General features: G+C 38.8%; 1 protein-coding gene across 6 annotated transcripts in view; it reads right to left on the reverse strand.

Annotated features, from left to right (window-relative positions):
- DIP2C (disco interacting protein 2 homolog C) overlaps window positions 1-24,195 on the reverse strand; it is a 255,726-nt gene that overhangs the window by 37,250 nt on the left and 194,281 nt on the right. For all 6 annotated transcript variants that reach the window (XM_015853072.2, XM_015853070.2, XM_015853073.2 and 3 more), the window contains 11 exons: window positions 23,241-23,377; window positions 21,545-21,753; window positions 20,779-20,893; window positions 18,044-18,245; window positions 17,203-17,312; window positions 16,349-16,429; window positions 13,183-13,306; window positions 11,427-11,548; window positions 9,603-9,714; window positions 9,361-9,470; window positions 6,501-6,631 (listed from right to left, as the gene is read on the reverse strand). In XM_015853072.2, coding sequence (XP_015708558.1) covers window positions 6,501-6,631; window positions 9,361-9,470; window positions 9,603-9,714; window positions 11,427-11,548; window positions 13,183-13,306; window positions 16,349-16,429; window positions 17,203-17,312; window positions 18,044-18,245; window positions 20,779-20,893; window positions 21,545-21,753; window positions 23,241-23,377 — 1,453 coding nt within the window. The remainder of the gene's footprint in view (window positions 1-6,500; window positions 6,632-9,360; window positions 9,471-9,602; window positions 9,715-11,426; window positions 11,549-13,182; window positions 13,307-16,348; window positions 16,430-17,202; window positions 17,313-18,043; window positions 18,246-20,778; window positions 20,894-21,544; window positions 21,754-23,240; window positions 23,378-24,195) is intronic.

Raw genomic sequence — 24,195 nt, forward strand, 5'->3', positions numbered from 1 at the left:
AAAGCTACCAAAGCCTGAAAAGAGTGTGCCCTGAGTTCAGCTGACAGATCAAACCCAGCAAGGGAGCAGGAACAGATTTTACTATAAATACCACTTCACTCTTTCTTTCTCAGCCAATTCCAATAGGTTTTTCGGGGAGTACTAAAGAACCTCAGTTCCTTGCAAATTTAATGTTAGTGCCCCACAGGCAATCAAGGTGTGTGATCTGTCCCAGTACATGCACAATTCTTACACAAGAGAAGTTGTAACCAGGAGAGTAAGAACCCAGGATGGGCTCCAACCTGTAGGAATATGAGATTTGGGATCAAACCCACCCCCCTCCTTAAACACTTCTGGTTGCTGCAGCCACTATCAGGAGAAAAAAAGATCCACACAATAAGAAACAGGCTGCCAGGGGTCAAGTATGGGAGAATTATTAGACCATTCAGTACCACACTAATATCTCATAACAGCCACTTACTCACCTGGGTAGAACATTCCAACATGATAATTAAAGAAACAACCCGAAGAACAAACTGTACTGAAAAGTGCCTGCACCAGCTCCAGAGTAATAAGGGAAACAAATACTGCCCTGCTTTTTCAGTAGGAGAATAGAACACTGATTCAAAGTGCAGCTTACCAGGAAACAGTCCAAAACGATAGAATTTGGGAATACAGATCTACAATGACAAATCTTCCTTCCTCAGCAACATTAATGAGAGGTGTGAACTGCCTCCCTTTCTTTATAACTCAAGCTGGACAAATCAGAAGTGTGCTTTTGCTCACTCTTAACCACCCACCATGAGCCATGCAGGACACTGTTAGGATGCACAATTACTCCATCTTCTCCAGACTGTGGGAGTCTTACAATCAGATCAGGCAACAACATGCTCTGACTACAAACACCACCCTGTTCAGACAGATAAATGAAGATACTACTAGTCCCTCTTCTGAGTTCTATAACCCCTCAGGAATATTGAAGAGTTAAGAATTAAAATGCAGAACTGAAGGGAGGAAACTGTCTATGGTGCAGAATCTCAATGTGTGCTGTTCTTCTCTACAGACAACATAAACCTACAGAAAGATGACACCGTGCCTGGAAATTTGATCATCAACACAGGCTTTGCCTACTTAGCTGTAGTTTAATAAGCCATGCACATCACCTGATCCATTAGAGCAGTCGGTGGAGCAAGGAGAAGTAACACAAAGACACATTTCTGGAGTGAACGTGCCAGTTCTACAGCTGAACTGGTTTATGCAGCACCTGGCCATTACCATGTCAGGCAGGCCTTGGCTCACCTCCCTGAATTCATCTCAGAAGCACAGTGCAGGTTTTGTGAATCACTCCAAGCAACAAAACATTCCTGGCAGCCACATAGCCTTGCAGTTTTTCAGACATTATGCTTCCACATTAACTCCAGAGATGCTGTATGTCACCAATGTTCTGGTGCAGAGAAGCTGAGAAAGAAAACATCCTTCCTTGTATTGCTAAGCTTGTCTGCCACAATGGTGAATTCAAACCACTGTGGAGCATTACAGGCTCTTTGCTCAGTATGAAAACCAGCAAACGAGCAGAGGACTATGGGCTTGAGCAGACTGCAGCTGTGGAAGGATGCTGCATAAAGCCAGATATGGTCTCAAGCCTATAGGAACTTTTGTCATCGTTGTCTCTGTGTAACTCTAGGCATAGTAGAGATGTGCTGCAGATATACATGTGGTAGATCTAATCCTGAAAACAAAGAAAGGAACAAACAGTGCCATCTCACCTTCGTGAAAGAAAGATGGGCTGTTACATTGTCTCTTTGCTAGTTCCAGAAGGAACAGCACTGCAAACATTGTAGCCTCAAGAGGCATCAGATGGGATATTAAGAAAACTTGGGGGTTTAAATATAAATTGTGGAAGCTAAAATCACCATTCTGATATTGAAACAATATACGAGGAATCAGAGTCAGGGCAATTTCAAAATTCAGTTCTATAAACATTGGAATGGAACTGAAACAAGATCATTTATTCCACTTCTGTAGAAAACTGATGCCACAAGACTAACTCTGTCTCCAGAGACGTCTCATAACAGGAGCAGACACAGTGCAGAACTGCAGAGTCTTTCTGACAGATCAGGACATCTGTTTATCAGTCTCCATCACTTCTAGGAGTAGGCAAGAAAAGAAGACAAAAAAGGAGAGCATCCCTGAAGCACTTTGTCAAAACGACTCTTGGGATACTGATGCAGAATGAAATGCTATTGTAGCTGAGAAGGGAGATCATCATTTAGAAATGCTGTCCTTCTTCAGGGGATGGAGAGGAAACAAGTATTCAGGTGGGGGACAAAGCGTTGGATTTTGGCAGTAAGTGAAAGGCCTTGTCAGCCTGCACTGCCCAAGGGCTGCCCAAGGACAAGAATACTCCAGGTAAATGCACCACAATGTATTTTGCTATGATGGCACCATCTGATCACAACTCTGGTTCCATGGCCTGGCAGGCTGCTTGGCAGCATACAGAGATGCTTGGAAGGACATCTTGGCAATTAACTGTTCTATTGAATCAAAGATTTACCCCATGTTGTGCTAAGGCCGATTAACAATAAAGTCTGAGGTTTTATTATAGTTCCAAAAAAAAAAAAATTCAGCAGGGCAATAAATGTTGACAAATGGCAACTGCAGTTTGGAATTGCATTCTGGCAGGCTGTTAACTTGCTGCTGCCATCACTTCTGGTGTCCTTCTCAGGTGATATAAGCTGCTTTTCTAACTGCAGGAGGTGGGTAGATAGCATCAAGTCTTACAAGTACATGCATTTCATTTCTGCATTTCTAGGGGTGATATTTTGCTCTTGGTGATGTGGGACAGATATGGGTATTTTGCAATTGATGGCATTTGGTTGGGCTGAAAACAATTCAGTCGCCTTGCAAATACTTCAGACGTTGAAATGAGTCAGCAAGCTGAGGGAACCTGAATGGGACTGAGGAAAAACCACCACAATCATCTGGACCAGAGTTGATAAGCCAGAGGGGAGTCTATCTAGGTATATAATCTCACCTGGGCCCATAGGACTTGGGCCTATCTGTGCTCAGCATCATTCCAAAACAAAGACACTTTATATAAATACCTCTGTTTCCAATTTATATTGGAGGGGAAAAAAAGAAAGAAAAAAAAGCAGCTGAGAACAGCAATCTTGCCTTGAACAAATGAAGTTTCCACAGACCTCTGATGATACCTTCAGACCTTGCCTAACACCCCCAAAAGTCTGCACACGCGACTCACCATCCGAGATTAGTTGGATAATACTGACATCAATGTCATTTCTATGGGTACTGGCCTTACAGGCACCCTACAGGCTGAAGTTAAACATGACCAGCCTTGTTCACTGCAGTCCCGTAAGTATTTGTTAGCCGTTGCTCAGCCTTGGGCCTGCTCTAGTTACTCACACATATTAATGACTTCAGTCAGGTGCAAAGTCAGTGGAGTTATCTGTTGTGTTCATAAATCAGGATAAAGCAGGGCTTTCAGTTGCTCTTGAATTTCCTGTACTTAGGATAGGTTTAACAAACCTACTGCAATGGACAGAAAATGCAAATTGCCTCTTCCACAAACAGCCAGTGGCCATAGGAAACTGGCACACTTCTGAGTGTGGTAGATGTACTGTTAGATTCCTGAACCAGTTATGAACTCCGCAATCACTGATACATGGCAATGTCCATATCCTGCATTTCCTATGCCATTATTATTATTATTATTTTCTGATGTGACATTTATTTAGGCTTCTTTATTTAAACCTGCCTTTAATCTGGTATGTGTAGGCTGGAAATTGGGTGAAGTTCTCATGGCTGGTAAATATCTTCAGGTTAGCCTGGCAAACCAAAGTTCTGTAAATTGCGATTTTCCTGCTAATGTTATGATCACTTCCTTACATCTTGCACAACCCCACCTGCTTGTTTAACAAAAAACCTCAAGGTCTCCTGTTGCAGAAACTACTCTGATACACCACTAGGTGCTTGTGGCTATGGACTGTACAGCAGGATCGGGACAGAAGGAAGCCACTTCATCAAACCTTACCTGGAAAGCTTTCCTAGGACAATTTCATAGCACCCACATTGACCAGGTAGCCACTGCAGACCAGAAAGTCCAGATCCTCTGGTCTATTTTGAATCTTACTCACTTGCACTGTTATAATCACGGTTTCTCAGTATTACTAATATAATTTATTTAAAATTATTAAAATGAATTATTAATTCAGTCTAGTTAACAAAGGAACTCAAATGTACTGCTCATTTCAACTGCAACCAGTAGAGTTGGTTGCTTTCTCTTCCTGCTGGGTTCCTAAAACAAAAAGTTCCTATTTAACTCTCAAAATCCCACAGCTGATGAAAAATTGAAGATCTGACTTCATTTCCATGTGCCATAAGAAGTATTAATTTAGCTAATGGCACTGGTGACAGACAACCTTAAGCTTTCCAGTAGAATCCTCTGAGGTAGAATCTGGGTTGAAAAATGTTGGGAAGTATTTTGGTATACCAAACTACAAAGGTTAAACTGCAAAGTTGCAAAGTTTTCAGTTATAAAAAGTAAGATTCTAATAAGCTCCAGGATGTATCTTTTTGCTATTACAGAACACATCAAATAATACCCATTTCTAAAATAGTAATGAAATGGAAATTCAGTTTGTAAGAAGAATTAATGAAGCCGTATCTGATGTCAGCTTTCTTTAAATGACAGTCACAGTTCAAGCAGCCTGCAATCTTCCTGGTTTTACAGGAACAAAATCAGTGACAAAGAAGAGATTGACACAATGGTTCACAAGATTAGAGTGTTGCCCCGATTTCAGTTCCTTCAGCTCCTTATTTTCCTTTCTTTTCTTTGAAAATGGTATGAAATCTTCTATTTTATAGAGTATCACAGACCTCGATTCTTTCTCCCAGAGGTCTGCTGCCTTGTTCATAGTCAAAATTCTGTGGAAGGCTGACATTAACAGTACTGGTAAGGACTTAAGAGCAGCAAATGCTTGCTCATTCCAAACACTGTTCTCTGGAATAAACAAGAATTTCCGTATCAATGAGTTTTGCAGACACCACAACATACTCAGTTTTTTGACATGCCAATATTTATCTATATTCTATGGCTATATATTGATGTTACATAGAATTTATTACTGGATGTTCCATGTTACACATTACCCCGTTCTCCTTAGCTGAATTATCCCATAGTGCTCTACAGTCCTTCCATGGCCTTAAGTCAATGAATGCATCTCCGCAGATTTAGCTTTGCCAACGAATCTGACAGCTCAGCACAGGAAAGGTCTAACAGTGCTGACACATGAATCTATAGAATAAATATGCAGCTGACTTCAAAATATCAATATTTTTTAAAAAAATAATTTACAGAGTGATTTACTTAAAGTCTCAGCCTTGTGGAAATGTTTTTTGAATCTTCAGTATTTTTGGACTAGGAAAACAAGACACTGGAATAACACTTCTTCAAAACAGAAAGTAGTATTAGGGCAAGTATAGTTTAAGCTAAGGACTACTGATGAACAGGATAATAAAGACTGTTAACCTTTGGCCTGTTTCATACTTAATATGTTTTAAAAGGCAAGGGCAATGACAGAGCCAGTAGAGTTCTTTTAAACAAGCAACACTTGCTGAAAATAAATTGCTGCAGCAGTTCTTAGATAACATTTCTTTCAAATATTTATTAAATTAGTAAAATGCTTTTCCAGAGCTGTAGCACTTTTACTGCCCTGGGTTATCTTGGTTTCAATAACTAAAACCAGCAGTACTGTTAACACCAAAGAACTTTCCATGGATAAAGACGCTGGACTATTCTGAGATGTCTTTATAAAACTGTGCTCCATTAACATTCACACAGCTCGTCCCTTCTGCCTCTACATCAACTCAGCTGTCTTAGAAAAATCAAAAGAAGAAGAACTCAAAAAAATCAATGGAACTGCTTTCAGTGCTGAACTGTAACCTCCTGGAGCACAGAGACTGACAGAACTGTTCAATTTCTACAATTCCTCTTCATAAAAAAGCTGATTCGCATTTAACAGGAAATATTTTTCATAGCTTTGCTATTGCCATACAAGTACCTTCTGTAATAAAACACTCTTACACAACACTATAAAAAAATCACATCCACGTGTCTCACAAATGAGGAAGTCCCCCAATATCCACCTGTGCTTTCAGATTACAGAATGAAAAAGAGGAAACCAGGAAGCCACTTCCTTAAAGCTACCTTGGTAGAGTACTGTCTTCATCAAATAAAACACGTCAGACTAGGCAGAAAGAGCGGTGAAACAGCAGGAGTTCAATGAACAGGCACGGTGATGCTCTGCACTCCTCAGCCTTAAATACCTACAGCCATGCCCCACTCAAAGCAAGTGTATTCTCTGCACAGCATTCTCCATACAGCTCCTGGCAATTCTAATTGCCTGTGATAGTCCCAGATGTACTATCTGTTCCTCCCATCCTGATTGTTGTGTTATAGCACAATGGAAGTGATATTGTAAAGGGTTGAGGAGAAATCTCACCTGCAGAGGCACCAGAGGACAAACCCAAGTCCACAGTACGGATCCAGACAGATAGCAACTTCTCTGGAGGGATAAAGCTCACACTGCAGCTTAATAGAACGACAAAAGGCACTAGTGGCTGCATGAGACATCTGAAAGACAACAGTGAAGTAATTAAAATGATCAACTATATCACTCGGAAGACTCATTCCCAAACTGAGCCAAGTGTTAAATCAGTTACAGGATGAAGAAAACAGATAAATATTGACTTTGTGCTCAGTGTAAATACACAAGTAATTTATAACTAAGAAAACAAATTTTCCTTCAAGAGGACATCCAAATAACCATGGAAGGGATGGAGAGACAGAAAGAATGATAATTTTGAAGTGTTTCATGGAGAAAGCCGTGTGTGGTTTAAAGATGCGCTCTAAGCTGTATGCAAACCTAACGATAATGAGCTAAACTTTCTGGAGGAACAAAGGCATGAATGACTGCAGGACATGAATGTAATTTGAAGTACTTTGTTGATCTTCAGTCATATATTTCAAAGGAGGTACTTATACAATAAAGACAGAATATTGTCAATACATTTTTAGATTAGAGAGGTTTTTGTATGCAAAATGGGAGTAAGAAGCAAATCATTCAGCAGCCTCCAACAGACACTAAACATTCTGTAAAATGTCTTTGTTAACCTGCTGCTAGCTGAGAAACAGGCTTTTTGTTTCTTTGTTTAATCTTGAGAGCTCTCCAAAATAAAGCCAGTGGAAAAAAGAAACAAAAACACTCATCAAAAAGATATTTTTCTGATGCATTTTTTCTAGTAATTTCAAACCTCCTTATTGACAACATTTCAGTACAACTGTGTTAGGATGTTTCCTACAGATTCACCCATTTGGGCTTAATAGTTCAAAATACAGTGGGAACACAATAACTTACTTTAATCCTTGTCCTCTCTGTTAGTAGCCAGAACCCCTGTGTTAGAAGGGCAGCCTCCATAGGATTTAATTCATCTAGTCTTTGATCTTTGTTACATATTGGCCTAGTTTCCTTAAGCGCTATTACAGTCAGCAGGGGAAAACAAGCACCTGATAGGTAAAATTTAGTTGGTCCTTAATAAATAGAATGAAGTCACCCAAGAAGTTACTTTTTTTCTGCTGTCTGTCAATGCCATAACTGAAGCGGGATGTGCTCCAAGTGATGCACAAAGACCAGCTCAAAACAGGTGCCCACACTGTGAATGTCTGCAGTTTGAAGAGGTTAATTCTTCTCTAGCTCAGTCAAGATCATTTTTATCCATAGAGGATTAAACTGAACTCTGCAAGACAACCAGTGTTATTCTGTGATTTTTTACACCTTACTGGGTTCAAGCTGTGGAAAAAGTTGAGAGTAAACCTGTGTGGAATTTACTACTTCCAAAGTGACTATAAAACATCTAACAGCTTTTCAGAAGCCATGTAAATTGTTTAGCCATTGTTTTTTGATTAATCACCACTGCATTATGACAAGCCTTGTGGCCTCTGGTGATCCATCCATAATTATTTAATCACTGGCAATGATCTAGTAGATGGCACTATTTATATAAACTTGCTGAACTAGCAATCTGGAGGGTTTATGACTCAGATATCTGGGGCTAATCAAGAACTCCATGAGATATTTATCTGCATTTCCTTTTAGCCACATTGAATTCTTCACCTTGCCCTGGCCTTGACTATCTTGAAAGGTCTCCCAGTATTGACTTTGTATAATTAGTAGTCAGTTCTACAGGTCTGATAAGGTGGAATTCAGATCTGATTTAATACAGATGAATATGTCTCAAACAATCATTTAAGACTCCCTGCTGAGGAAATGAAGACTTAAATGACATTCGCCTCAATTCAAAAATAGATGTTTCAAATAAACCAGAGGAATTACACACTGAAAGTCTCTGCTTCTGTCTGTTAACAATTGAGGAGCCCAAAGACTCGTCCATGTCTAGTAGGTATGATAGTTCATCATCTCAAGTTAGATGATACTAATCTAGGAGTGTCTGATACATAACCATAAGCCAGCTCAGACATTTAGCCATTAGTCAGCCTTGGGCAGGTCACTTCACTTATGCTTCAAATTGGGTAAACAAGGCTTTCTTTGTTAATATCTTTGTTTTCTTACAGTTTCTGAAAATGGATGATGTCAAAGTAATCATAGTCCTTGGATATGTGACAGACAGGAGTTAGGAAGTAACAGATAATAATACGAGAGGGATTTTACCTCTGCCTGTGCATTGCTGAAACCAATATTGGAATAACACACATGTTACAAGACAGAAAAAACAGTTTTGATAAACTGTGTTGAATGTTGGAGGAAATGTCAGAATAGAGATTTAAAAAGCTCAACATGCCAAAGCTTATCAAGTACAACTACATAAACACACTGTTTGCCGATTGCATTAATCTTGTACGAGGTAAATATACCAGAAATGTACGAGTTTTCTTAATTAAATGACTAAGAGAATATTCAAAACCAATGGCCAGCAGTTAGGCTGCAATGAGGAACAAACAATAGATGGGCACTGGAGCAAGTTAGAAGAGGGAAGACTGAATTTCATTTCCTTCATAAATGAGAGTGAATAGATGCTTCCGTTAAAGAATGTTTCAGGCAGACAAGCTATTAGGCTATCTGCAGGCATGCTAGACCAGGAGAAGAGTTAAAAACTTCCTGCACAATGGACAGCAGTATGGAAAAGCCAATAAAGCCAATTTAAAGTAATCAAATAATGACTGTAAGGGAGGAAGCAGTTCAACTTCTATTAACAAAATCAATAGAATTTACAAATATGCAGCAATGTACTACCTGCCAGCCAGGCATGGGAGCAGGAATGCCAGCTGTTAAAAGAAGCTCCTACCTTTACCCCTGCTAGCATTCCAGTTGTGGAGACACTGAAGTCTAGGTAAGCAAGTGTTTCAGGGTTTGAAGGTTTGTAGATCTGTGCAGGCCGTTTCTTTGGCAAGTCATCTGGTGAAAATAAAGAACGAATGGATTTATCTTACTCACTCACTTACTTACTCACTCTTAGTGACAGAAAGACCTATCAATGCTTGACAAATGAGGACAAAAAGGCAGCAGAGCCCTGGCCTTGGCACTCACCTGTATCTAGTACTGGAGGCCACGTTCTGACATCCACTGCCGCTGCTGCCTCTCGTGATCGTAACAATTTACATATTAATTGTGTAGTCATTAAGCAAGCAGAGCGGCTCACCTAGGAATTTAACAAACAAGTAATAACACAATGGGATGCTGATTAATTCTTCTCAAAATGAGCAAGACCATGATTTGTTTTATGCCAGAACAGGACACAGATATATTAGTCTTATATTTTCTAATCAGGAGGTGAAAAGATACACAAAAAATTCAGCTCACAAAGCAGACAAAGCCATACGAGTTTTACAAATTACATTAAAATTGCCGTTTGCGCAGAGTATTGTAATGAAACTAAAGGCACCTTAGCAGTGAGAATGTGACTTTTCCAGTACACTATATCACTTATCAACCCAGGATGCCAGTACAGAAGACTGTGACCAGAACATTTCCTATATCAAGATAATATATCTTGGTTTATAAACAATATTTTAACATAAACCAACACCTAGCCTGACACTTATATGAGCATTTTTACTGTCTTTAGTCAATTTTACGTTAGTCATATATTTCTGATTCTAGTGCTGGTGATAAAGCATTCATAATTCTTCTGATATTGTCAGAGGTAACTCTAAGTTAAAGTTCCACTAAGGAATGGAGAATTTACTGTAACTACCACCTGCTCCGAATTTTAGATGATACATGCTGAAGCTGCTCTTCTTTTAGATGCATTTAAAAAGATATTTTAGTAGCAACTACAAGAATATTTCTTTCTGATTATAAAAACTCAATGTTATAATTTCCAAAAGGTCATCCCCCTCCAAAATGAAAGAACAGTTGTGCAAAACAGAGCTGAGAGGTTTTCAAGACAGATCAGCATTAATATCACTAATAATTACCACTATTTTATTTATAGTCAGTCTTGACTTTTTGTCTTTAAGAGAAAATGCTTGCAAGTCCTTAGACCTGCCCTACTTATTCAGTGAGAAACCAGTCAGACCTGGTTTGCCTATTAGACATCAAAGGAGAACCAGGAGAAACTCATTTTACCCCACTTCTATAACTTTAACAGATGATGCTTAAAAACACCAAGTGGAAAAACAGCAAATAATGAGAATCCTGAAGACAACAGGCCATTTTCTCATACTTCTACTGACATTTTGAGGCATCTGATACAGTGAGGAAAGAACCAAATTATAACTATCGCTAGTTGAAATAATCAATTAAATCACATTTCTTTCAAATTCTGTTATTTCAGAGATTTGGAATTCCATTCATTAGATTAGAAATGTAGTTACTCGTGAGAATCAGAGATAAAATGTGCTCAGGTGAAGCCAAAATACCAGAATAAAGTATTAAATAAAAGGCCTGAGTAATACTTCCCCGGACAAAAACAGAAACACCAACCAATATCTTCACAACAGAACTTTGTAATTGCTTCAAACTGCAAAACAACTGGGTTCAGCATGAGCCAAGCTAAGCTTTCCATTGGCAAAAGCTTTTCCATTGGGATTTTTATTGATGCTGAGTGTAGCACTGCCAGGTGGGGAATCCTACCATGCTTGGCATATTGCTCAGTTTCCTGGATGTAGCACAACAGCAGAAAAATGCTGACTGTTGAAGTCAGGAGTTGCACGCTGTCAAACAGCCCTGACTCTGAAACATACTGAAATCTTGAAATCCTGGAAGGAATACAACCCTTCAATCTACATCACCTATTTAACTGTAACTCATTATCACCCACTTAACAGTAAACCATTTATACTGTACCCAAACACTACACAAGTCCACTGCCCATTTCATCTGCTTGTGCACTTCCAGATGCCTGCTCACCTCCACAATCATCTTCACTGTAGGTAACGTTGTCGCTATGTTCTGGGGATGTGGAGGTCGAACTGTTATTGGCACACAGCCTGCATACAGGCAACCATAAAACGCGGCAATCAGGTCTATTCCTGCATGAAGAACAAAACAAAAATCCTCCCCTGAAAATCAAATCATTTCATCACAGACATCTGTGTCAGCATAAATATTATTTGGGACTCAACTCAGAAGGTTAAATGAGTGACTAAGTCCTTTAACAGACTTCTTTTTCAGTCCCTTGTCAGTATTTGTTCAGCTTCACTGATTACTTTCAATTGCACTGTTCTCCTGAGCATGAAAAACCAACGATGACACACAAAGCTGAAGCCAGATATCATCATTTCGGTGAGCTCTACTTTCATGATCAGGAAGTAACTAGTAAAAAGACTACAGATGAATTATCTATTTCTACAGATGAATTATCTTCCTAAATTTCATTTACACTCAAATGAGTTTCTAGAAGTGGGATGTCCCAGCAAAAGGATAAGGAAATGCTGTTTGTTCCTATCAGCTGCATAAGGAACATCTGAAGGCTTGTTAGACATTTTCTTTCTCAAGCTATTTTTAACTGCAGACACACAGCTTTGACTTGTCTACCTGAAATTTCACAATCAAAAATGGACCCTTGGTTTTGAATCCCTGCTCCTAACATAAAACTAAGCATTCCTATTTATAAATATTGACTGCAGGTGTCAGACTGTGGACACACCAGGCCATAGAAGGAAGCTGAGCTGACAACGGCACAAAGACCCCGTGACTTCTCCTTGATAGTTCTCTCGTTCTGTACACAGGCTGCGCCAAGATAACAATGGGGACTGTTTCACTATTCCACTGGCAACAGATCTGGAGTACAGACAGGTTTATTGTTCCTCTGATAATATGATTTATGCAGGACAAGCGAAATGCAGGAAATAAAACCTTAAGTTTAAAATACACATTTATTTTGTGGAAAAGGATTTCTCATATTAATCATTGAGAAACTGCTTAAAAGTGATAATGATTTAACCATTATCTTGCAGTCTCTTTCAACTGAAATATCACAATCCAGACTTAAAATGAGACTGTTTATTTCACCAAGACACACAAAATGCTTAAGATAAAAGAGCAGCACTAGAGCAGAAATAACTTTAAACAAATGGCAAAGATGGCACTGGTTAATGCAAGCTTAAAGTCCTTATGCCATAGTAGAAAAAATCAAACCACAGAGCTGTGTAAATGATCTGCATATATACAAAATACTGATTATTTTGGGGTATTTCTTAATCATCCACTATTTATCATATTTCTGCTCTAAAAAGGTTAATTATTTTGCAGATATTGCTGCTTTATACTCATGAAACGCAGTACTTTCAAAAGGGAATTTGACAGGTGAACCTAAGAACATTCAGCAGATGGAATATATTAGCAGAACCACGTGCTCATAAAATAGTGTGTTTCAAGCAAACTGAAAGCAAAGCAGTGAATTGCTGTTTAGATTTGACTGCTTAGTGGGTTTTAAAAGTACCACTTAATCTTAATCTGAACCCATACATATAGTATCTATGTTCATACAAATACACAAAGGGAAAATCTTTAAGTTCAACTAAGTTCAGAGAAATGCACATAGGACAAAGATTTTGTATTGCCAGTTCACCTGGTTCACAGGCTGGTAAAACCTGTGCTGTACTGTTCTACAGGCTCATGATTAACTTTTGAGAGCATCAAGGCGCTGAACATAGCTCTTTACCTGGCGGGTAAACCAATGCCACATGGTCTCCATCTTGCAAATGCCCCCTTTCCATCAGCATGACGGCTATCTTCTCTGCTCGCTTATGTAGCTGGACACACGTTAATGAGTTGGCTATTGTTCCCTGCACAGGAAGAAAGATAAACATCACAGATGACAATGCATTGCATTGATTTTTGTTCTCCTCTGAAGACTAGAAGCTACTGGATGAGGTGCTGCAGTTTCCTAAAGCTACAATATGTTACACAGTCACTTTATTTAAAGAAACGTTCAGTCTGATGCCAAACTGTAGCTGGAGGGAAAAAGGATGTTTGTCAAGGAAAGGAACATTCTCCATTCCTCTCTCTGTACTAAGTGTCCCCAAAAGTGCTTCCTTTCTAACCAAGGAAGTCACAGTAGCATGCCAACCTCATGCTCATGTAAATTGTACTCCTTCTCTTGCTACACATGCAGCATTCCTGCTACAGCCAGGAAAGTGCTTTTGTGGTCTTACACAGCAATACAGAGGATCTGCAGAGAGCAACCCTGAAAATAGCATCTCATTGTCAGCACCTCGGAATGAAGCCAAATGGCACGGGGGAAATACTTTCATAGATGAAACAAAAGGCATCAGAGAAAACAATACTTTGTGACAGGGGAAAAGAATTAGTCTAGAACAAAAGCTACACGCATGCATATAAATGAAAGAGAAAAGACATTTATTGAATTTAAATAAATCTGGTCAGTAATAAGGTTTTCTGTTTTACAGAAATATTCTTCGAATTATATTAAAACAGGGCAAGAAACGCTAAGGATTTGACTTGACTGCTGATTCCTATTCATCAGCATTACCCCTCACACCACCACAGTACGTATCGATCACAAGCTTCAGAGAGGAGAGAGAGCAGCTGGAGAAAGATCTGGAAGTAGGGTCACAGCATGTTATCATGCATCACTGTGCATTTAGAAACGTCACACCTCAAACACTGTCAAGGAAGAACTTAATCTAACAGGGGGGAAAAATGCATTTCAGGTAATTCTGATAGGTTTTCCGGATTGTTCTACTATGAGAACTTTTTCTAAGGACACATTCAACTATATGGACTGTTCCATCTGACCAGCTCTAGGCACGGCCAAAGCGACCCAACGTCTGAGCAGTTGCTCACAGTAGACATTCAATAGTCATGTGGAGATGGATCCTTTTGCTACCCCACATCCATGAGTACTACAAGCCTTACTGACATAGAAAGGAATAGAATTCTGCAAATCACACACTTTTGGGAAAAGCTCAATTAAGAACTCTGGCACTTGCTGCAGGTGCACAGGAAGAACTGCAGTGTTTATATGAAGTCCTGGTATGAATTCTACTGTTGGTGAAGAATCATGGGTGAGTGGAGATGACTGTTACCTTTGGGTTTCATACCTGAAATGTATAATGTAATGTAATAGGAAGGTGCTACATCAGAAGACAAACTAAAAACAGGGCACTGAGCTATGTTAGAAATCTAATCTCACAAATTGTTTGGGTTATAGGAAGTCTCTGATCTCAGTGAATTTCTGTTAGTCATCAACTGTGAGATGTCTGGATGTTTGAAAACAGTGTGTACATACAAGATGAAAGGAGGACAAAAAGGGAGAAGTTACAAATGAACTACGATTCAAGATGGGTAATAAAATTTACTTAGGCTAAAACTCACCAGCCCTGTCTCTCCTTTCCATTAGACACCGAATCTCTCCATAAAACAATAAACCTCTCAGATTTCACAAGAGGACATATTCCACACTGGGAGTATTAAAGGAGCAGAGAAACTGAATTTCAAAACTGAACTGATTTTCACTTCTAAGGAACAATCAATTGTTTCATTAATCCTCATCCTCACATTGTATCCTTCCCTCCCACTGTCTGAACCCTTCTGCCAGCATGCAAAGACTGGCATTACTTAAAACTCAAAAGCAACAGCCTGTGTGAAGGAGATGGGACAGCACTATTTCTTTCTCATAGCATCTCTGCTCCTCACTTACAGGACAGAACAATCCACTCATTCAATGTTGTAATACTGCATCTATAAACAGCATTACTTCTCAACTTTTCTGCTTTCCTGCAGATAACTAAATCAGTACTTCACCATTGTCTGTTACAATGGAAATCTTCACAAATGCTAGCTACTGCTCTGAATTAAAACAGATTAACTTAATGACTCATCTGTAGCCTCAAACTGAACTTCCTACCACCACTGTAATACAGGCTAGGGGAGCATATCCTGTAAGTACAATAACTGGTGATCTAGCAGATGTTCACAAATTGCTGGAGGTTTATGATACCACTTAAGTTGTTCATGGACCATATGGGCTAAGAACAAATGCCAGCTATTCCAGGTTGCACAGGTGAATATCTCAAGCCCCTCCCTTTCATAAGACCCTCACATACCAGATATGTTTCCCACTTTTGACAGATATGTCTATAGGTAGTAAGGCAGGGTGGTTTGAAATCAGGCTTTCCTGCTCTGTGACGGTCTTGGGAATCACAGGTTTGTCATCTACAGCTGTCTAAGAAGCCTGTCATCACCCGCCCTCTGTAAACATGAGCTCTGCACTTTTTGATATGAAGTAATTCATTTCTGATAGTCAATGAAATGTTGTGGCAGCCTGGCATCAAGACATGCAGAGAGATGTACAAGTGATCCTCTGCAGTGTTCTGTGTTCTGGATTCTGAACACATCTCTTTAAATCCTTTCTCCATTCTTGCATCTCCTTGCAGAAGGCCCATTCTCCAAACCAATAATCATCACTTCATGTAGAAAAAGTGCTTTGATTTTGTCAAGCTTGTGCTTTTCAAATTAGAAACCAAGATTGCGAGCAGTACTGAGGACTACTCTTCAGTACCAGAATGAAGAGTATTGAAATAGATTTGCAGTTGCAGCTCACCCACATGTATGTGGTAGAAAAAGAAATGAGACATGTATAAGATGGGGTGCCTGATACAAAAGCAATCTGTATTTTGACACTCAACAATTATTATTCTCTTTTCCTCTCTGCCTACACAGACACTAAATATACCAGCTGGGTATTAATGGAAAAAGAAACAGAAAGAGCCACATCCAGACACAGTGCAAGGAGGTGGAGCTGTAACACCAGCATGTCACTTGCTGCACTGCAGCTTGTCAGAGCACCGGTCAGCACTGCTTACCCTGCAGTTAAGTAGTGTATAAAGCACATGGTCGGGAGTGGTCTGAGCTCTCCACTGTAAAACTTCTGAGAGGAAGAGGAACTAAAAAAAAGAAGAGTGACAGTCATGGCACTAAATAATTTCCCAGCTTTAAAAAACACATTTATTTTTTATATTTTTTTGTCAGTGTATCTCTCCTATTTATATTCTAAGCTTTATGTCAACAACTGTGAAACGCTAAACATGAATTGATTCTCTTATCATCACACATATTTATAGCAAGGTGCTCTGGCACAGCAGGAACTTAGGTCACTGCTGAGATGGTGATACATTCTATATATACTTTCAAAACAATGAAGAACTTCTTAGTAATCTCTCAGAATTTAAGCACAATTTTTGTTCTTAATCTTACTCCTTTCTCTTACTATAAATACACGTATACACATATAGACAGATATAGTTTAGAACTTATTAATTTTATTACTCACATAAGCTCCCTAAAGAGCTCAACTGAAACAAAATCAAAATATTAACTTAAAAAGAAAAGGTCATGACCATATATGCAAATTAGATTCCTTGGACTCCACTCTACTCAGTAATGAAGATGTAATAGAAGGTGATTTCCGATAAAAGTCCTATTATTACAGCCTACCATGTATTTTCTGTTGTCCCACGTATCCCAGTTAAACAGCACGTGCAATGTGCAATATCTCCTCTCATGTCTATTTGATATTTATTTATAAAGCGAGTCTTAAAACGAGTTAGTTTGTTAGTAATAACATGTAATAAATCAATTCTGAAATGACCTACATACTGTTATGTCTCCTGTTGCTAATTAAATAAAATAGAAGACATATTAGAAATGTTCTACTTACCTTTCTGGCTTGATCATTATCTTCTATTTGCCCCAGATCTCTACCACTGGCCTGGGCAATTCTTTTTCCAGAGACCAAGTTCCCCACCATCACAGAGGCAGGGCCAATTTCTAGAATAAATTGGAGATGTGTTAAATGCAATAAAAATTCTTTGTTTGTGGATGGAAATTTTTTGTATTTCTTTTGTACTACACATTTCCCTCATTGCTATCCACAGCACAAAACCTTGAGCATATCTCTGTTGATACAAATTTTCGTTGACGTACCTGGAAGACAGGTCTGGATTCACCCTATCTCTACTATATACATATTTAACTGCAGAGCTCGTCTTAAAACTAGCTTGGTTTTCCCCTCAGATATACCTACTGTAAGAATAATGCAGAACCTCCCTCCTAAGGTAAAAAAACATATCCAACTTCTTGGTTTCATTTGATTCACAACCCATTTTTAACTACTTATTCTTCTAACTTTGTTATTTAGTGTCAACTATCTTCTTCCTCTCTACTACTGTTTTATAAACATGGTTCATTTGCAGGCTGTTTCTCTGTTTCAGACTTGCTTCATATACTTCAAACACAAGTGACCAGGACTATGTGAAGAACTCCAGCTGTGGTCCAAGTAGTGCCTTTTAGAGCAGCAGAAATTTCACCTTTACTAATAAAGAGTGTTTTACAGAATTTTTCCTTTTGAACATACTTTCATAGATTCCGCCTAGTATCCTTAACATGAACAGCTGATGGAGCTGATCCTCACCCACATTAACAGTTACTTGATTTCACTCTTTACTGTACCATAACCACACACTATAAAGCCTCAATTCCTTTGCTCCCACTCATCTTACCTGGTTGTTTTTGCCTTGGTTTAGGCAGATTTGTTACACATGTGTGGGGACACATCAGCACATTGCAAGGATGCAGCGATCCTTCCAAGAAAAGCTGTTTGGTTTCTGATAGGTGTATTCCTCCCAGCGGCGTCTTGGGGAGTGTGTTGGCTGGTACCAGAGCTAAGCAGTAGACTCCCACTTGATGAATACTGTCAATAGCCTAAAACAAGCAGGAAGTCGATTCTAATGAAAGGGTAATTTTTCATCATTATAATAAACGTGTTGTTCTGAATTGCTGCATTAAACAACCCTAATAATTAACTGGCAGTAGAAAGACACTTCAGCAGAGCCTGTGATAAGGAGGTTTCTTTCATTGGGAACAGGTGGATGGAAATGTAAGGCTGACGTTGTTACACTCATTCGAGAAGATAAAAAAGACATACAAAAGCCTAGTGCCAACTACATGGAAATCTATTAAGAAACGCACTCCTCAGACGAATGATTGTAGTATCCTGGAGATTTATCACTAGGCTGTCTGAGAACTCATGTGAGATAGATTTGAGCCCGCACACTTCTCAGAATTAACGTTCAAAGGGCTCCTATCAACTTAACATCCAGTCCATCTTGTGGAGCAAAGAAAAATGGTGAATGCTGCACGTGTATCACAGCGCAGCTACTGATGGATGCAGCTTATACATTTTTAATGTGCCAAGATAAAAACTGTTTTGCTCCCCGGTTACTGTGTAGAAGATCCTCGGGCAGAAATGGGAACTTAAACAACATGAAGTAAAACTACAAAAGTATTGTCTAGAAACAAAATCTTTTGAATGCAAACCTGAAAGAGAAGGATTTTTGAATCTCACAGTAACCACATTCACTGTCTGAAAAGTGGAGTCAATTGCATCACTTTCAATAAATCAGTCATGTTCAGTATCCATGTAAGTCATCTAGCTAAACATGAATATGCATGCCCATAGATTTTCATTCCATTCACACTTTAACTGAGTATTTTTCTTTCATTGGGTGCAAAAATTGCAGCCAGTGAGTTAGAAAAACAACTTCTGACACCCAAGCAGACTGGGAATCAAATCACAGACAGCATCTCTAATGAGAAGTTAAATGTTCAGAAATGTAACTGACTTAGCTTGCATCTTAATTTTTAACCATGAGAAATGTGAATGCATACATTTGTTGCTTTAAGGATGCAATCTATAATCCAACAATCAAATAATGATTTATAGTTACGTACTTAAGCAAAGACCAATAAATTACTGATTACTTCTACAGTCACTCTAAATAATGCTATGCTTTTGTCTTCTCTTTGCTTTATTTTAATTGATTTGATTGTAAAGAATAATAAAGCAGTTACTTGTTTTACAATCATTGCAGTTTTAGTGCTGGTAGATCTCATGACAGTACAGGATCACCTCACTGCTGGTCTACATACCCCTGACATTAAATATGAGCAATAGTTAGATATGCATGACAGCCAGGAAGCAATGTCTCATGTTTCTGGCAGCAATCTGAAGCATCAAATCCCCATCACGATGTTATTTGTAGGCTTCTGAAGAGCAGTGAGAAATCACGGGATCCTCACCTGACATCAGCTTGAAAGAAAACTGTTATAGGGTAACCAACAAATTCAAACACACCACGGAGTGGCTCCTAGAAGTGCATGGAGAGCAATGCCCAACTCCGGTGGGATGAGGGCTGTTATACATGAGTGACTTTCACACTGTTTACTTTAATAGCTACATCTGTGGCACACAACCTGAAAAAATGTCACGGATCATTCAAAACCATCACCTTTCCCATTCTGGAATTTGGCACATTGCTGAAGAGGATGAATGAACTAAACCACCTGAAAGAAGGGTACAAGTCAACTTCTTAAAACTGCTGGCATTTCTTCCTGCTGATGAGACAGCTTAGTTTTTGCAATGATTTAATCCAAGCAGTGAACAGAGTACCTGAGATCTTTATTTTTTTGTTTCACTAAGAAAACTGATTAGAGATGCCAGAACTGGCACAGAGTCCATATCTGCCATGTTGTTCAAGATAAGAAAACTTCATACTCTGAGAATATTCTCTCTCCTGGTGGCATGTGCCTTGTGTGATCCACCAGGGCAGCCGGAATGGGATTCCTTGCAATATGTGCCCTCTGTGCAGATTGCCTTATCACAGAAACCTGCATCTGAGCTAATCAGTCCCTTCATTGCAGTGGAAAGAAATAGTCATTTTTAGGCTGTTTCTCAAACAGTTTACCATAGTGCACTAGAAACACATAATTCTCTCCCATTTATTAAAAAGAAATCCGGAGATCTAGTTCAGTTATTTATATATACTTTTGATAAAGTCAACTCTATAACAGTGCCAATCTTTGTTTAGCAAGATTTTGTTAGCTTTTAACAGTAAGTATACATGCACTCATTCCTTACCTTTTTGTAGTAATGAATTACTATGTTCTCATGACTGCATGCTACTGTCTTTTTGCTATTACTTGCCTCAATTCATCCCTGCTTTTTTACAGCATTTTATCTATGTTTTACACACTAGACATACATGGTCTGGACAGGAATTGTCCCCCAGAAGAAGCTCATTCTGTGCTTATTAGCTAGGTGGAAGTGTGACTGAAGCTGTGCTCCCAATTGCTCTAACACAAACATCAGGTTACTCTGAAGGTCTAAATGGTTGATTTAAAAAAAAAGAAAAAGAAAATGGAAAAGCAGCTTCCAAACATACATTAAAAGCATTACCTGGAGGACTCTACTCATCCATTGAAAACTGTCTTCTTCTGTGGAATCTGGCCTTTGCTCAGCAACAATAACTATCCTTTCATCATGCAGCACACTCACTGAAAACACTGCTATTCTATAGGAGAGAAGGAAGGAAGAGTATTTATTGCCAGGATAGCTGATAATAAGATCCTGCCTTCTAAACTAATCCTCTGTTGTAATGATTTTGTTATTTATTATTCAGAGGATTGGTGCATTCATAAGCATTTTATTTAAAGGGAAAAAAGCAACAGCAGTTTTAGATAACTTCTGAAAGAGACATAGAATCTTGTTCTGAACTCAACAGTAGGGGCACAATAACAGCAGAGCTCAAGATGTAAACCTTCTCTGGATAAAAAGAGAACTAAACTTGTGTCTCAGCAAGGCTGCATTTAAGCAGTTATGTAGCTGCCAGCACAAGCACCTTCTCCAGCCATATTTTAGAAACAAGTAATTGCAACAACTTCAGAATAAACCCGTTGTTCTGCAGGAAGATTTTTAAATGACAGTTTTGGATTTCAATACTTAAAGTCCATCTCATATAGGACTTAGGTTTTCCTCTGCTGCCTCTTGCCATATAAACGGTAATGTAAAGAAATTGCAAAGAAATTTCATAGCATCCCTATTTTATCAGCAACAGAAAGCTCTGCGCAGATTAGGCACTGCCTTTTGGGAGCATTTAGGGGTCATTTACACCTAATCTAAGCAAAACAGGGATTTCTACTTAAAATAAGAGAAAGGATCAAACCTGCCCCTGTAGACAAATTTCATTGGTTCCACTGCCAGTGCTGTTGCTACAATGTCATCAGCATTATGTCTTCTTCCACTGACAACCATCAAACCATCCATTTTGCCAATAACAAAGACAAGTCCACCTGGTCCTATAAAGCCTAATAGTCCAGTCCTTATAAAAGGATATTCAGTGATAGGGCCACCAGAACTGGTCATAGGAAACACCTGTAAGACACAGAAACACAGGTTTTCAATTCTGTACACTGAAATGATACTGCTTAGTATTTCAGGTGTGGTTTTTCAGACAGCTCCTTTGGAATAAGGTAAATAAGCCTCTGATGATGCTCAGGTGACTCCTCCTGATCAGATTTAGAGCTTACACACCCTCAGCCATAACTCATCTTGGCAACACAAACCTCAGACTGTTACCTGCAACACAAATTACACCATAAAAGAAAAGAGAGTCCCACTTGAGAGTTCTTAAGAACACGCTTAACTTCAAAAATGAGTACGCTTGCTGACTCAGTGGTAATTTATTTGCTTACCATTTGGAATAACTCTAAATGTGCTGTTCAACTGCAGATCCAGTTATGAATTATGAATGATTTTATAATTACAGCAAGTACTCCAGAATGAATGTAAGTACCTTTCTATCCTGAAATACGTCAAATCTAGGATTATCATTCACAATGGATACTGCTAATTGCTCTTGTAGCACAGGAATCAGCGATCTACAAATTTCAGGTCACAATAGCATAGTAGGATTCTTGGCATCATTAGCAGAGTGGAGAATTATATCTATCCACATCCATTAATTATTTAATGCATCGTGTTTACATTATTCAATTCTGCATAAGGAAAGCTGAAACCATTTTGCAGGAGATATTAGCCTCGTGTAGTCCATAAAATACGGTAATATTAGAAAGAGCATTTGTTAACAGAAATGTAGATACACTTTTCTTAAATTTTCCTCAATTATTTAGAGAAAATAATGAGAACATGAATGAATAAAAGTCTCAGATGAATATTTTTCATTGTTTCTCTGATTTGTCCACCATTTCATAGAAGCTTCAACAGAGGTTAATAAGGACAAGCGAGCAGGTACAACAGAGCTGTCAATACAGCAGTCTACGCTGCTGCTGACACGTACTGGAAGACAGATCACACAAAGCACAGAAGTTTTCACCTAAAGCTGTTCAAATAAAAGCAGGTGGGGGGCACTAATTAGGAAAAGTTATCTTCACTATTCAGATATGTCTCGAAGGCTGTGTCTGTCAGGTTTCTGTATAAATGCAGGCTTTTAAATGCAGACTGGGCTTTGGAAATGATGGGGACTGCTTTTAAGGACATACAGAAGCTTTCCTACTGCTTGCAACAATCCAATTCTGCACGCAGTTAGCTGATATCCATTATTACCTTTTGAACTTTGCGTCTCTTGCTGCTTTCCTTGTGACTGTTTCAGCGCCTGGCATCTTCTTCCAAAATTAAGGAAAAAGCTCCTCAGAGCCAGAACTAAACCCACAGAACGATCTGTTTTTGCACTTAATGAAACGGGATTCAGCAAGGATTATCTGGCTAAGGTCCCAAACCAAAAGCACTGATTATTGCTGATATTCTAATATTGTTACTGTCAATATCTTAAGTGAAATATGAAATATTACCCTTAGAAAGTTAAAAAGGAAGTATTTTACATAGCATTTTTGCCAGCTTACCTCAAAAGTGTTTTTGGTCATGCCCGAGAGTCCATAATACGATGTACCCGTTGCAATAGCACATACACATAGTTCTCCTATTTCATCTGTTTTACAGAGCTGAGGAATTCCATCTGGCTTTACCGAACACATTATAGCTACGGAAAGAACAAATGACTTTAACAAAACTAACTGTAGTATAATATAAACGCTGCAAGAAAGACACTGTGGTTGAGATAAGTAAATTATATTTAGCCACTAACAATCTGTCTCTCAAAAGATGCTGAACACTTTTTAAAAGATGTTACTTGCATTACACATAACACAAAAAGAATGCAAAGATCTTTCTGTAAACTCAATCTTTAAACTGGAAACAAAACCTAACTTCCCTTTGCCACTTAAAATCTCAGCTGATTTGTAACATTGTTGTGAAGTGTGACTATGTTCCCAGTTTTGCATATCAAAGGCCAGACTTGGTGCAGTCAGAGCAAAACGAAATACGCTACAGGCATTCTTCATAATATTTATACTGCCAGGGAGGCAGGCAACTGGGAAATACACCTTTCATTAAGCAGCAAGTAACACCATATGAAAGATCCAAGATGTTATAGCAGACTGGTACTGTTGTTTTGCTAAGAATTTATCAGAGCTCAGACTGGTCTTACAGGACTGCGGAGACAAACAGAGATGAACAGGAGGGATTAGAAAGCACTGGTCTGAAGAAGAAACATTCTGTGTGTAAGCCACGTAAATAAAGATTAGGTATGCTGCTACAGCTGGAGCAGGATTCCTGCAAGTGTAGACTTCATAGTTGGGAAGATGAACAAGGGAAACCAATGGTGTGTCAATATGTCTTTAAATAAGAGCATGAAGAATCTTGAATGACCTTTCTCTCACTCCAAGGACAAAAAGACTGTGATCTTTTCTCGAAACTATTAGAATACAGTATAAGGTGCAAGACAGCACATCTATAATA

This window comes from Coturnix japonica, chromosome 2 (assembly GCF_001577835.2).
Source record: "Coturnix japonica isolate 7356 chromosome 2, Coturnix japonica 2.1, whole genome shotgun sequence".
Taxonomy (NCBI): Eukaryota; Metazoa; Chordata; class Aves; order Galliformes; family Phasianidae; genus Coturnix; species Coturnix japonica.